Source organism: Echinococcus granulosus (assembly GCF_000524195.1).
Source record: "Echinococcus granulosus chromosome Unknown EG_S00002, whole genome shotgun sequence".
Lineage (NCBI taxonomy): Eukaryota > Metazoa > Platyhelminthes > Cestoda > Cyclophyllidea > Taeniidae > Echinococcus > Echinococcus granulosus.
This window is the reverse complement of record NW_020170382.1, coordinates 1,883,291-1,897,733: the sequence shown is the minus strand read 5'-3', so window position 1 is coordinate 1,897,733 and position 14,443 is coordinate 1,883,291. Positions and strand designations below refer to the sequence as shown.

General features: G+C 41.7%; 2 protein-coding genes across 2 annotated transcripts in view; both read right to left on the bottom strand. All coding sequences in view use genetic code 11, as the record gives it.

Annotated features, from left to right (window-relative positions):
• Positions 1 to 732: 732 nt before the first annotated feature.
• On the bottom strand, positions 733 to 3,532 carry EGR_00562 (DDB1- and CUL4-associated factor; the record flags this gene model as incomplete). The annotated part of the gene is made up of 6 exons (XM_024489811.1): positions 733 to 1,152; positions 2,389 to 2,601; positions 2,673 to 3,005; positions 3,086 to 3,193; positions 3,229 to 3,428; positions 3,463 to 3,532. The coding sequence occupies 6 exons, from the start codon at positions 3,530 to 3,532 to the stop codon at positions 733 to 735; spliced, it is 1,344 nt and encodes a 447-aa protein (XP_024355808.1).
• A 1,463-nt stretch (positions 3,533 to 4,995) lies between these two features.
• Positions 4,996 to 14,443, bottom strand: part of EGR_00561 (Voltage-dependent calcium channel subunit alpha-2/delta-3) — a gene marked incomplete at both ends in the record, with an annotated part of 18,359 nt that continues 8,911 nt past the window's right edge. Inside the window, 24 exons of the mRNA XM_024489810.1 lie at positions 4,996 to 5,167; positions 5,712 to 6,681; positions 7,010 to 7,056; positions 7,550 to 7,602; positions 7,904 to 7,982; positions 8,057 to 8,127; positions 8,216 to 8,472; positions 8,571 to 8,689; positions 8,763 to 8,840; positions 8,889 to 8,988; positions 9,131 to 9,237; positions 9,319 to 9,409; positions 9,821 to 9,980; positions 10,452 to 10,532; positions 10,573 to 10,647; positions 10,875 to 10,961; positions 11,025 to 11,108; positions 11,758 to 11,838; positions 11,926 to 11,970; positions 12,372 to 12,464; positions 12,544 to 12,593; positions 13,115 to 13,199; positions 14,000 to 14,104; positions 14,138 to 14,227. Of these exons, the coding sequence (XP_024355807.1) occupies positions 4,996 to 5,167; positions 5,712 to 6,681; positions 7,010 to 7,056; positions 7,550 to 7,602; positions 7,904 to 7,982; positions 8,057 to 8,127; positions 8,216 to 8,472; positions 8,571 to 8,689; positions 8,763 to 8,840; positions 8,889 to 8,988; positions 9,131 to 9,237; positions 9,319 to 9,409; positions 9,821 to 9,980; positions 10,452 to 10,532; positions 10,573 to 10,647; positions 10,875 to 10,961; positions 11,025 to 11,108; positions 11,758 to 11,838; positions 11,926 to 11,970; positions 12,372 to 12,464; positions 12,544 to 12,593; positions 13,115 to 13,199; positions 14,000 to 14,104; positions 14,138 to 14,227 (3,180 nt within the window). The remainder of the gene's footprint in view (positions 5,168 to 5,711; positions 6,682 to 7,009; positions 7,057 to 7,549; positions 7,603 to 7,903; positions 7,983 to 8,056; positions 8,128 to 8,215; positions 8,473 to 8,570; positions 8,690 to 8,762; positions 8,841 to 8,888; positions 8,989 to 9,130; positions 9,238 to 9,318; positions 9,410 to 9,820; positions 9,981 to 10,451; positions 10,533 to 10,572; positions 10,648 to 10,874; positions 10,962 to 11,024; positions 11,109 to 11,757; positions 11,839 to 11,925; positions 11,971 to 12,371; positions 12,465 to 12,543; positions 12,594 to 13,114; positions 13,200 to 13,999; positions 14,105 to 14,137; positions 14,228 to 14,443) is intronic.

Here is a 14,443-nt window from a genome sequence, read left to right as displayed (position 1 = left end):
CTGACGTACCCGCAGGTCAGGCCGCCCGGTGGAGGTATAATCGCGGAACTCCCAAGTGGCCCCTTTACCTAGACCGAGAGTAAGCTAAACACTAAACGCATTTTATAAAATGTGCTTAAGTGAAGATGTTGTTAACTAACATAAGACCGCCTTTGATACGATAAAAAGTGCAAGTTTGGTAGTCCATACACTTGAGATCCATGCTGGTAAGTTGATACCAAGTCCAACAGACCAAATGAGACTGCTCGAAAACAGGTTTATCGCTAAACTACTAGCGTTGGATTCCCGTTGGTAAAATGAGCGCACCCAATACTCAACTCACAGTCCTGTTACCTTTGTCCGTCTAAATACAATTTGCTCCAATCCACAAAGATAGTCCAAAAGGGCGTTCCAGATCTCCTTAACGAGACTGGCCATCCAGCCCATACTGTACTCCAGTTTGTGGCATCCTCCGACAGTCGGTACGGAGCCCCACTTTGGGAGGCGAAGTGTATCCCCCACCTACATTGTGAACAAATCAGTATTTCAAAATAGGAATAACCTTTAGCAGGTCACAACATTTATACTTTTGTGGCAAATCGATCAATCCAGCTTTTCAAATGAATTCCGTCCGTTTATTTAAATAGCCCAGATAGCGCGTCAAATTTTCGACGAAATCGATGTACATGAAAAGCCAACGTGTATATAGAGAATCGAGAGAGAATGAGCACGGGACAGGGAGATCACAGAACCCTATTTGTACAGTGAAGCAGTGTGTTTCTCCCTCTCCGGCAACACAGGGACATCGGAGTGGTTAAAGACGCGCACATTGCGCAGCTTCCTTTTCTCCTTGGCGCGGATGATGCGATGCTCCTTCGTTGCCACATAGATGGACTTGGGTACGTGGCGGTTGCGAAGGATGCGTCGCACTTCTGGGTGCTCTTTGTATTTCTCCCGCAGTGCTTCTGCTGTGGCCAGAGACTCGCGCTCCCGCGGCTTCATGGGGCCCAGTTTCTCCGACGCGTGTGCCTTCCACAGACGCACATTCTGATCCGTCGAGGAGGAGAGAAGGAAGCGACCATCAAGTGTAAACCTCACCTTCAGCACGCGCTTCATGCGCCGTGTGTGGTAGACGTCTACGGAGGAGGTCTGCTCAACGTTCCATAGGCGTATCTAGTTATCAAGGTAGAGGTGGTTGTTTAAACAAGAAATCAACGCATTCAACACTATTTTCCCGCATACATCTTTGCATTCGATTTGATAGTTATGTTGGATAAGCGACTAGACTGTTATACAAGATAAAGGTGGTGCTTGACTTACCATAAATGCATTGTATTCAACATAGTGATGAAATCTTTATTTCTAGAATGAGGGCCCGTTTAGTGCTTTTCAACGCTTAGGAGGAATGGTTTATTCACTCTCCATGATAAGATTTTGAATGTTACAGGCATACAGGACAGGGGTGTCTGCTCAATGGGTCAAATAAAGTTGATTCCTTAATCTCTACCGGAACTAAGAAAAATTGGTGTACGTACTCCTGCAATTCTCACTTTTAAATATATGTGATAGGGGGAGCTCAGCTTGACAATTCTTGTGGGGACTAGGGCCAGTGTTGCACCACCGGGTCACCATTGTATCTTTACAGAGACAGTACCAGAAAAATTTTGCGTTAAATGCTAACCACAAGACCTAATGCGACTACATAGACAGTACTCAAAAAAAAGCCCGAAAAAAGTAACCACATCAAAAATTAGGTGGTCAGGAACCCGTTTGAAACAGATTTGAAAAAAAAGTCAAAGCATGTAGACGGAATAGATTATAACTTTTTCAACAGAATATTTGGCGATTTCTTTGGTACAAAAATAGAAATCGACAGGAAAAAAATGAGTTGGTCACACCAGTGGAGACAGATAAAATCCGGTCGACAATGACAATCAAGATTTTTAAGGTGACAAATCAGGCCAAAGAACTGCCTTTCCATGTGAATTCCAGTCATCCTTACTCATATTTATAATACATTAAAGTAGCTACTGATAGCCTTTGAAACCACAAGTATATCACCCAAAAAGGGTACTTTAAAAGGATACATTCTCTACTTATAGAACCACTTTCATCTCACAAAAATTCTCACACCACTGGAGGAATAACAGTTGTTTCCAATAAATACGCGACCAGACGGACCTTTGTGGCCACTCGTGCCTCGATCTTCAAAGTGGTGATATGACGCAGTCTCCTAGTCCCCTTATGTAATTAGGATTAAGCTACTTCCAAACAACTGGTCTGTAGAACCCTGAGCAGTAGCTCAGTCGTTACATCAGCCTTACACAATGGACAAACTGAATTCAGCGCTATCTCGCATGGAAATACAGACTAGTAAGGATGTGAAAATATAGTACAACGACAACTTACAGTCCCATCGTAACAACCCGAAGCGAATTCTCTACCAGACGGGGAGTAATCCACGGCCATGACGGCATTTGTGTGACCCATATACACCCTCTTTGGATGCTTGAAGAAGCGACAATCGTATGTGTAGAGATTGTAGTCCTCAGAAGCAGCGGTAAAAACATACGGCTCCATTGGATTCCACGAGAAGGAATTCAATTTGAGGTTCATTTTCAACTGATTAGAAATATAATTGTATGGCCAAAGGGCAACAGTAAGGACCTTGAAGAAAGCGGGTATAAACTCACTTTTCTCAAGGGACTATCTTCCCGCGTGTCTGCCAGAATAATGGAATTATCCTTGGTTAAAATTCCAACGAGATTGTGTTCCACTGGGTTAAAAGTAGCCTGGTGTATGGCCTCCCGACCCCAAGTCCACTCACGAACGGGAACATCCATACGTGTGGAGTGGTAGAGGAAGCAGGATTCGGGGCTACCAACGAGAAACGCGTCCATTGAAGGGTGATGGTCGAGACTGAGTGGTGTAGAGTCAAGGAGCACTGTATTCAGCGGTTTTGACCACGCCGCCTCAATGTTGCTATGATCCATGCGCCACTGTTTCAACTGACCATCCAAACCACACTAAAAATAAGATAAAAAAGATAATCGGTTTCAAACTCTGCTTTGATTGGTAAATGAGGTATAACAGAAAGTAGGCTCACTGAATACATTAGTTGAGATTTATCATATTGACAGACACCTCGTACTTCACCAGCGTGAGCTGGAGCTTCATACGCAAGCTTCCGACCTGCGATGTCCCAATATTGAATCTGAAATAATCAAGGTAACCGACAATACACAGTACCTTTCCATCCGCAGTACCAAAAACAGCTAAGCCAACTTTTTCTGTGTTTAGTGACATGACAGTCATTGTATCTGTGGTGCCCTCAAGACAGCCGATGAAAGGCTTCGCCATCATACGCGAAAGTTTGGCTGAATTTAGAGCTCTAACATATTCCCTCTCCGCAGCGAAAGGATGTTCCGTGACAGAGTGGTTGCGAGGCACTGTAATAATCACAAACAAAGTACCATGACTTACTTTTGAATATGTCATCTGCTGTCTCTCGTAAATAATCAGCAGGGTTCCGAGATAACATCCGAATCTTCATCTTCGTCCAGTAAGTACGTCGGTACAAGCTCAGAGAAACAGAACACACGGCCCGAAACGCGTTCGAGGTGGGAGCCTGAACAATGATCAATTAAACAAAATACGTCATTGCGCATGCTCAGTATGAACTATAGTAGTTATTGATCTATGGGAAGAATTTACCAATAAAAGTGTGTTCGCAAAAAAATTTTTAGATCTCACATTGACGTAAACTTAAAATTTAAAAGTTAAATTAATTATAATTCTTGAATTTCTCATGCGTTTATTCTGCAGACCTAAATCTTGCACTAAGTGCAGGCCCTTTTAATGCACCTCTATTTGCTGTGTACTTTGTTCATCAAAATATGGTGTGTTTGCATTGCCACACCAGCGATTTAATTTGCATGTGGTCCACCGAAAGCCTTCTGACAAAGGGATACTAATTAATTTCAAGATTTAAACCATGATGATTGTAGCCTACTTTCATCGTAAAATATGAGAATTTTACTACGGTGCTTTGCAGACGAATTCAAAATCAAATGCCCTTAGTTAATGCTCCATCTAATAAGTTTACTCAAAACCTGTCAAAGATTTTGTAAGAAAGTGAATGTGTCAGTGACGAACACGATTATGAAAACAACACTACTTTTTAATGAGTCCTACCCGGTACTACTTATAGGATTACTACCCCTATAAGGCTGCAAGAGAGTTGGGTCTGTGAGACACCTGAATACTTTTTCACCACCTTTGTCGGTCCACCAGCCCATATGTCACTTGCTTTTGAAGGCGTTAATTAACGCAAATGTATAGTTGGTCCTTTACTTTTCGAGTTAAACTTTATAAATAGGGCTCTTCTTGCCATAATAGCTGAATGTAACAAATCAAGTAGAGTTAGCACAATCGCATCTGTTGGGTATCACCGCCTAGCTTCTTTGCCCGAAGTAAAACCATCTCAGGCGAATCTGATCACTGATAGAATAAGCAAAGCCAACCACACCAGTCTGCCTGGTGAATGGATCGGAGTGTCACTGAAGCAGGCAGTGAAGTTTTCAATCTAAAAAAGGAAGAAATAGAAAATATAAACGAGGTGGTTATAGAAGATTCGCCGCCAGACCCACCTTGTATGAAATCATTTCGCAGGCCTTCGGTGTCACAGGATCCCTCCGGTAAGTTTGAGAGCGAGGTACTGATTTATCACGTGTGGAGGCAGTTAATGATACACACGACCGCAAAAATTAATGTTATCTACATTAAATTGAAATATATGGACGGGGGTTTGCTTAAATTTCAACAATACTATCCAACATATTTAGATCCATAAATTAGCCCCATGTTTTCATAAGCTGTTTTGAGGTGACTCCCTGTATACATTTGATAAATAGTAAAGAATAGTTTCTCATAAACTACATCAGTTTTGCGGTAATTATGGAGACTTGGATATCCGTCCATTGTAGCTTATCTGACATCCCAAGTATTTTGTGTATGCTATGCTAAATGCTTGCGGATTTTCCAAGTAAAAAGGATATCTTTCAGCTGTGCGCCATAGCGGTAGCGCCGTTTGCATTCGCAGATGCAGTTGATCGAAGGCTTGCCCACTGGTTTCACCGTCATTATGAGAAGTAGGTTCGTGTTCGGTATGGAGGCCACGACCCAGTCACTAGAAAGAATACAACTGAACGTAAGTCATTATGCAGCAACGCAACAGCTAAATGCAATCTAATGAATCGCTTGTTTCTGACACAGCTAGGTTTGTTTTAAATGATAAAGCAATGACCTTGATGACTTAGCTCCAAAGGGCAAGGAGCCTGGGGCAGTCATACCGTCGATGCAGTTCATTTACTATCGACCTTACATCTGTTGGCACCTCATTCCTTTTTCGTCTAATAATTTTAATTGTCTGGATTGTTTGCGAAATAGTGCCTTTGGTGAGTAAACTTAAGAATTACTGTTGTATAGCTGATTCAAGGAAAAAATTCGGCGATCGGGCTAGAGATAAGGTTCGAGTTACGCCTGCATGAGGGTGGAAATGTGTGGGCGTTTGAGAGAGTAGTCATATTTGAGAATTCGTACAGGGAGTCACTCGTCGACAAAATTCTAGAAGCTTAAGTGAAATAAGCCCGTGTCTTAGAGGAACAACTGTGGCACGTGGACGAGAAAATAAGCCAGGATTGCAAACGAACACTTAGAACTTCCTGACTCACATGTTCCCACAGGCTGGGCAATAAATACCAGAACGAAGTTTGGGTGATGCATTAGCACCTCTACCGCCATATCCATATGAAGTTTGCTGCCCCCTTCCAGCATGTGCCTCCTTGTTAAGGTAGAATATGCTGTGACGTTGTGTGCACGAATCCAACGGCTGTCGGCAGTCGTGTAGAAATTCTGTTAACTGCGGCATCCGCTGTCGCACCGCGTCGCACATCACCTCACAGCCCTGTCGTCCAATTTGATTGTTACTGTGCACCGCCGCATGACATCGCATTTGCACAATCCGCTGCACACATCGCAGCAATGTGCCTGGGATGGCGTTCACTTTTCGTGGAGGAATCGCCGTCGTCTTCGTGATATTCGGTTGTACCGTCTCGTTTACCAGAGTCACGTTGCCTGACAGAATCTGTAGGGGCTCTCCCGTAGTCACAGCCTGGGTGAGATCAATTAGTTCCAATGTCTCGTTCATGGAGCCGTTAAAGAGGCGCGACGGTAGTAGTGAAGATTGTGGTGGTGGTGGATTCAGAGTGGGTTCACTGGCGTAGCACATGTTCAACTCTGAAAAGGCCTGCTGTTGCATCAGCCAGGGATCCTCGGGATCTTCAAAGAAGTAGTTTTTCTGGGAATAGAACTGTGCAGTCTCGTAGAAAAGGGGAAGGTCCGGAGTGGTCTCGCCATTGGAGGGAGCTACTGAGACCTCCACGTCTGGAAGTGAGTCAGTTGGAGGTTCTGTGAGTGAAGTCTGTGGAGACTCGAAGGGTTTCAGCACCTCGTAGTCACGATAAAATGGACCGTCGAGGCTGCTTGTACGACTAGGAAGGGGAAAATCTACTGAGCCACGGTGTACGTAACCGAGGTGATCATCTCCATCTCGGAAGTTGAAAGGCGATGTGTCTGGAGGGGAAATGGGGTCGTTGAGGTGAACGAACTCGCCTTGAGTGGGTGGCATTGAGTCCCATACTCCTAGAGATGTGAATTGAGAAATAAGAGATGCAAAATACTTATTATTTTAGAAAAATAGGTTTCTGAAAGCTCCGTATCCATCTCTTAAAAAATTTTACGATTCCATTCTGATAAAGTATGTGTTTGGTTGTCAGCTTATAATGATCTGTATCTCAGATACAATCCATCGCATGCGGTGACGGATCTTTGACAAAACTGCTTAAAGACATGAATTACTTCCAAATTTCCTTTGGAATTTTGGCAAATGATCATATTTTGGGCTCTGGTGAATTCCTTTTAAGAAAAGTATTTCCACTTTAAATAATGCTTTCTTTCTGCTGAAACTAACCTTGAGCCGCCGCCCTTAGTCCAATAAACCACCAATTTGCGACAACTCTAAAAGAAGATCAGTTCGTTCGAATTATTTACAAAATTATGCCAATTGAAAAGCTATCTTGACTCAGGTGAACATCAGAACAGGCACTTAAATGCCAATTCTAAAGTTAACCGAGTATTTTAATGTTTCATCTTGGCATCAAATTGACTTTACTACGATTTGAGGACTAGCAGGAGCATGTGCATGCTGAAGTGCGTGAGTTATATCGGTGTGGCGATCGCTATAGGGGTATCTTAACTGTCAAACTGTTGAAGGGCGACTACTCAGACCATGTGAACAACGTTTTGATTATTCAGGCGTAACTGGTAATTAAAGATCTAGCCACTTTTAATTAGAGAAAAGTTCCGTCGGGGATAATGACAGAAAAATGTGTTGCCTAGATGGTTGAGAGCTTATCAGAATCCTAATTTGTCATTTGAATTGAGGTGTTTTGACATAAAATGAGGTATAACGAAAGAATGTGCACATTCAGGTCCTCTGCTCTCCACTTACAAAAGGAATTCCTTGAGAGCGTGTCCGAGGCATTTAAGGATAAATGCGATGGGCTGAAATGAGGGAGGAAGGTTAGCGAAACAATATAGTCTAGCCTCAAAAGAACAAATTGTGTCAGAACATTCTTGACTTATTAAAAAGCATAATCTGCAGAAACTCCAGAAAGGTGTCATTTGGGTATTAAGAGTTACTATTTCATTTGCATTAAGGGAGTGCTCAGAAAAGTGGACATTTCCAAAGCTCCCCTTCCTACATCAAAGCCAGAACGCCGGGTTAATTCGAATTTAGCGTGGGTGCAACAGACTTATACATCTTGAAGTGACTTATCTCTGCACCCCGTTTGGCTCAACTTACTGAGAACAATCGAGAGGCGTAGTTCAGATCTGGTGCAACAGCCTCAATGCAAATGGCCTGGAAGTCGTAAACCTCGCGTCTTCGAAGGGATCAAAAGATGGGTTTTATTATAGATAAAAGCAGCATTCATTTATTCATTCATTCTTCACGTACTCGGTTACAACATTCGCTGCGACAAGAGCCTCCATTAAAGCACAATCCAGTTCCTTCAAGTTTTGACTCACCTGAAAGGAAATCCATCCTGACATCTCAACAATTAATCTGCTTACGCTCACAAAATCTTGTGCAAATTTCAGTGGACCTAAAACTAACCGCCTTTTCTCCAGCCGTGGAAAGAACAATCTGTCCTGCAGTGGTTGTGAGGAAGCACTGTACACCCGGCTCATCGCATCTTAAACAATCACTGGAGTCGCAGCTATTGACCAGCGTGAAAAAAATGCTATTCAACTTTTGATAACTAAATTGCACCCCAGCAATCCCCATTGCAACGGCCTCGGAGGCTGGATTACTGATAACGCCCGAAACCACCATGGGAACGGAGATGTTCTTCTCCAGAAAATTCCTAAATACTGTGGAATACAAGTGGGAAAATGATTTTAGCATACCATAGATCAAAGTTTGTGTGCTATAAACTCCACCTGTCGGAAGACTAGCAAAAACAGCTTACCTTGCTTCAAAGGCGGTCTAAATACTAGCATTTTCATGTTTTCGTAGAAGGTTGAATGAAGAATAGTATATTTGTAGAAGGAACTCTCGGACCCCTTGTTAATTTCCTCCAGAAATCCCCTAAAAACCCAACAAAAGAATTAGATTGTGCTTTGCATTTAGGTCTATGTAGCACGTGATGGCGCGGGATTACTCGTAGGGCGATTCGGAGAAACTGAAGTAACGCAGGAGGCCAGAATGATGCACACTGAAGGCCCGTTGGATGTCGAACCTAGGATAGATTTGTTGCAAATAAGTTCTAGACTCTAATTTGATCCACCTTTGAATGGTTGAATTGTCCACCTTCCCCTGCCAGTAATCATGAACGCTTGCTGTTGCTTTTGCATCCATGACGATCCTTGCTATGTGATCCATATCACCTGAAACAATAAGTGGATCGGCTTTCTACGAGTAGAAATTCTTTTCATCATTTGATGGTGATTCTCACCTTAATTAAACTGACCCTTACTGTGGAAATTTTTAGCTCCTACAGAAGAAATTTTTACACAGTAAAAGCCTTACACTCATTTTCGTTCCTCAGATTGTTGTCAATGACGACATTTCTCAAGATGCAGAGTGGATCGTCCATAAATACACGTAAAAGCTCTCTTCGGAATTTGCAGAAACTTCTGAATGAAAAATGAGGAATTTCAACTTAAAATGTGTTTATTTTGTTTATCCACTGGCATTTTCGACACAAAAATACTTACAGAGGGGCCAGCATTGCTCCGGAACGCAGTGTCTTGTTGCGCTCACAAGACTTGGCTGGGTTTATGAACTGAGGGTTCAGCATCATTGTATCTGCTGCTAGAAGCAATTAAAAACGTTCAGTTCGAGTCGCCTAGCCGTTTGCTAGAATAGGGCTGACACGATTTTCCGTTTATAGATTGACGGTATTCGGTTTCAAAACATGCGATCGGGGATTGTTTGATGCTCGTGGCTGTTATTAAGTGCTTTCCATTAGTTCAAGCAAAGTATGATTATGCAACGCACTAGAGTACCAAAATACTTAATTTAATGCACAATATTTGGTTTGGTGAGCATAAAAGAGACCATCCTTAAGAAATAAGAAATGGCAAAAGCTCCACTGCTTTCTTAGCAAAGAAATTTCACGATGGGGTAGAGTTTTACTACAAAAAGTTGTCTTTTCACATCTTTAAAGACTGATGACATAAAATAGATTTTCTACGCCTTTAGAAGAAAATTGCTTACCACGAATCGTGCCTTGACGCCAAAATTTCGAAGTGTCGTATTTAGGAATGGGAAATCCACGGTTGGCCTCCTCTACCCATCTTACGGCCAGGCCAAAGGTAAAGGGTGTGTCTGGAAGAGGTGATGTGAATACTTTCTTCGTCATCGGTAGACCCGAGAGCTGGGAATTGAAACAAATGGTAACTCCCCGATCGCCGTCACATGCTAACTCAGACGGCTATAGTGCAGGGAGCTTTTTAAGTGACAGAAGAATTGAGCCAACTGTTTACTTTGCTAATGAGTTCCCTTATGCGTCAGTATGGTTAGTTTCACGTCTGTTGACTTAAACTGAAATGTTTTTTTTTTAAATTAAAGTCGGCATGATTGTACTCACAAAGTCTTCTGCTGTTACCATTGTCGTCACAACAACGGAGGTGCACAGCCGATCGATCAGCGATTTTCTTAACTTTAATAAGAAGAGATTTATAAATTGCATTCCTTCCAGGAAGTGGAAGTCCATCACAGAGGCAACTCACCATAGAATTGTACATCGGCAGTGCTGTATGCTAAAACGGCCAAAATATGCATTAGGTTCTTAGGATTATGTATAAATTTTTGAGTTCGCAACATTTTTCAACCAGTCACGACTCACTGGATCTAGCGCAAATCCGAGCGGTTGCTCCACCTCATCTATATCGACATGTCGGTAGTATCGTTTCAATTGAGTCCCATGCTAAAGAATGCAATGAACTACCTGATTGTTAAAAGGTTACCATCGGTCGGTAGTTGGGATGGAACAGTACAAATCCGTTGTTTGTCAAGCCGAAGAAGTATGAAAGAGGTCCTGTCTAAAAGACACGCACGAGGAAATTCGTGAGGGGAATCTGGGTAAATGCCGTCGTGGTTGACACATCTCAAAAATGGTTTATTAAGTTTAGTGAGGGGAACTCATTCATGCAAACTTCCCTCTTTCTCTTTGGAGTTATCTTGACCCTGTTAATACTGCCTCTTAAACCCTACCGTTACTTTGTAATGGTAATGACAGAAGGGGATTGGCTTTATGTGGAGAGCAAACCTTCCAACTCCTGAGAACATCTTGAATGTCATCCATCGGAATGTCGAGTCCAGTAACTCCGAGAATAATTCCTTGGTTGTTTTCAATCTAGAATTAGGCAAAACTAGTTGTATTTAACATGTGAAGAAAGGCGAATCAACTAAAACCTACGCTGGCATTGGTTTTGTCATAGGCGGCTCGAGATAGTGTGACGAAGAATTGCGAATCCATTGTCTTGAATGGTTTCAACGGAGGCTTGAAAACATTGAAACGAATGCGTGAGTTAATAAAATGAGATTTACTGTTAGTTTTCCCCTTAAACAAACTTACGACCACTAGTGACCCATCTAAGACTAGCTTATTAACTTCCTGAATTAGTCGATTTATCAAGAAGGTAGAATATTTCAAGATAGTGAAAAAAAAAGGCGCTAAATGGTGCTGAATTAAATGTTAAAAACTGATTCATAAACATATGCGTCTGGGGACTAATATTAGCTAAATCAAATAAATGCCATTTATTTTGGTTTTATTGTAGATGGCTAATGAAGTTGTCAACTCCATTCATCAGTCGGATAGACGGAGGTCAAATAAATTCATGCAAATGACCCTCATTCCTTAGTTCCTTGCATTTTGACAAATTTATGTTGATAACGAACAGTGCTTTTCCCAGACCCGGAGCGGGAAACATTTTAAATGGATCAGACCTAACTTGCAAACCTGAGTTCCCATTTCTATAGCTCAACTATTTACTAGTCCTTGCACAAAGTTAACCAGACTGTACAGGAAACTTTTATCCCACATTCTAACATGAATGGATAGAACATCATTGCCAGCGGCGATGCCAATAGAAAGCTCAATCTTTTGTAAATGAACAGGACAAAAGAGGGGTAGACAAGCGACGCACTAGGAGCATATTGCTGGAGCCTGCATCGTCCCCTTGCATCACCTCCTCTACGCCTGTCATGTTATCGGCAGAGGTTGCATTCTGGAAGGGAGTTTAAATGCTAACAAATATTTTAAAGCTAGGTAAAGGATTGTCTTATAACGCCTATTTTGTGTCCATAAAACTTACTGATGTTGGTTCGGGTGGGGAAGTGAAATTCTCTGGAGTGAGTTTCTACAAAAGGAAAGGTTTAATTAAGGGATCCACAACGATGTAACATCAAAAATGCCTGCATGTGGCCGTTCTTCCAGGGGTATTTAAACCCATCTAAAAATGGGGTGTGATGAGTTGCAAGAAGAACGCAAGCTTCTTCGAAAAAGGAACAATTAATTTGGCAAATAAAGACTTGATTTTTCTAAACACTCCCATAACTGAGTTACCTGTGTCCGATTCACAAATTACTGACCTACAAAGGGCATATTAGACACTGGCAACTCATTATTTCATTGTTAACAAATAAGAGGCTTGCGAAATTCACCTCAAAAAGCGACATAAAAGAGGATTAAGTGTTCGCTTAATACCAAACGCTAAGAGAGGAAACAATTTATTTTATCTGAAATACAAGGCGAACTGACCATTAGATTCAGTTGAAGTTTGGTGACTCCACTCCATCGAACAAACGAATCGTCCAAGATGGCGTTTGATCTGGCCACAATGTCAATGTACTTCTGCAAGGAGGGGGGATATTTAGTTAAGGTGATCCAAACATGGCTCAGCGAATCGAGGCTCATGAAACCGCCTTCTTACCAGCACGTTCTCTTTGACGTCGGCCAAGTTAGCTATGTTGGCTTCCATACCTGGAATGACAAACGAACGGTCATAGATTCTGAAACATTTCAGGCACTTAAGGGAAGGTAACTTCTTCAAATTTTCTGCTTCACCCAGGTAATATCGGACTAACGGCCTTGTAAGTTATAAGTTCAACATTTAGACATTAGACTTTTTCAACCTTTGAAGATTAGGGATAAGCAAGCGATACTTAATGTCCAGGGACATTTTATGAACCGGAATTCCAATTTAAGTAGCCATTATTTAAATAAAATGGTTGCTTTTAGTCACTTAAATAAATGAGACTTGTGATTTTCGAAATGCTCCACCTTCTAATACTATAACGATTGAAAGCTTTACCTATTTGAAATTTTCACCGGAATTTTTAAGACCACCGATTTAGCATCAGCTTTGGGCGACGTGCACAAGTTCAAATTCAAATATACACTTTTCCGCTTATTTTAGTGACACTCTAAGATTATTAAGAATGTCCAATTCAAGTGCTTTTTAGTCGCGCATAAGAGTAGATGGATGGTGATTGAAAACTTACCACGATTGTTGCAAGCAATTCTCTGGACAATGCTCTCGTCGGCCGAATGTTGACCAATAAGAAATGTGAAAACGCGGACGTTTTTCTGTCGAATAGGTAAAAAGGGAAGCAAAAATAAACATGAATAATCTGAGCATAGTCGCGATAACTTGCCACACCTTTGAGGGGGGATTTAATTGGACTGCTGCAATCTGGTACACATGGGGACTTCGACTAATCTGAGTTCTATAAAATGAGAACTCTTAAGTAGCGTACCTCTATCCGGCTGATCGCATTCTGTCATATGAGATGTCCCATTTTCAAGTTGATGCGATCGAAGTTATTTTCCACATACCTGACACCATCTTCATCCCTCAGAAATCAAAGGTTTGTCACGATTACTGGGGATTACTTTGCCCATCATGCAATGTTATTGCATAGTTTCAGGTTCCGCTCTTTACTTTGACCCTTAACAGAAATTTTATGACCGACGGCTTCCAAGTAAATTGCGTGAAAGAGACTGTGCCTGTGCTATGTCCGTATCAGCCAGTTTCATACCTGTATACCCTCGTACATCAGTCCTAAAAGAGTCAACTAACCAGCCGTCTCTTGTTTCAAAGTCGCTTCGTCAAGTTCTTTTTTATTGCTTTAAAACAATGCCAGGAGTAACCTTTGTGTTATCATTTTGAATCTAGTAAATACAGATCTTTGGCGGTGGCAAAAAGGGATTCCTACAACAGAGAAGACTGGAAGTATTTACAACTTGAAATGAGAAAACGGTGATAGGTATGTTAAGAGCAAGAGTTAACTGGATAAATCATGAACGTTAATTTATCACACTGTTAACGACAATTTGATGGCCATTTGGGATGAATAAGTAAATGAGGAGTTGAAGGTAATACTCACTTCGGGGTTGTATTGTTGAAACACATCATCAAAGTCATCGGGCACCCCATCGGTTATAAGGATGATCATCTTGTTGCAGCGATTTATTCCAGTTCCATTATTGGACTAAAGTGGTGAGAAAAAAGGTGTCCGGCTTACGATGTTGAGCAGTGTGAAGGCCTCCACTAGAGCCGTCCTGAAATTTGACGTCCCGTTAGGCATATGATCCCCGAATCCACGCACTATTCGCTGCAAGCAAAATGTTAAATCTTGTGAATTTTTTCATGGGCATGCTTTAAAATCCCACCCATTTACTTCTGCAAAGTATTCTCTAAATACTATTTCTAGCAATTAGGGTATCAACAAATATGAGAGCGAGCTTTATAAACTGACCGTTAGTAGTGGGGAAAGTGTCAGAGAGATTCCATTTTAAAGAAACTGCTTGATTCAATTAAGAAATTTTCT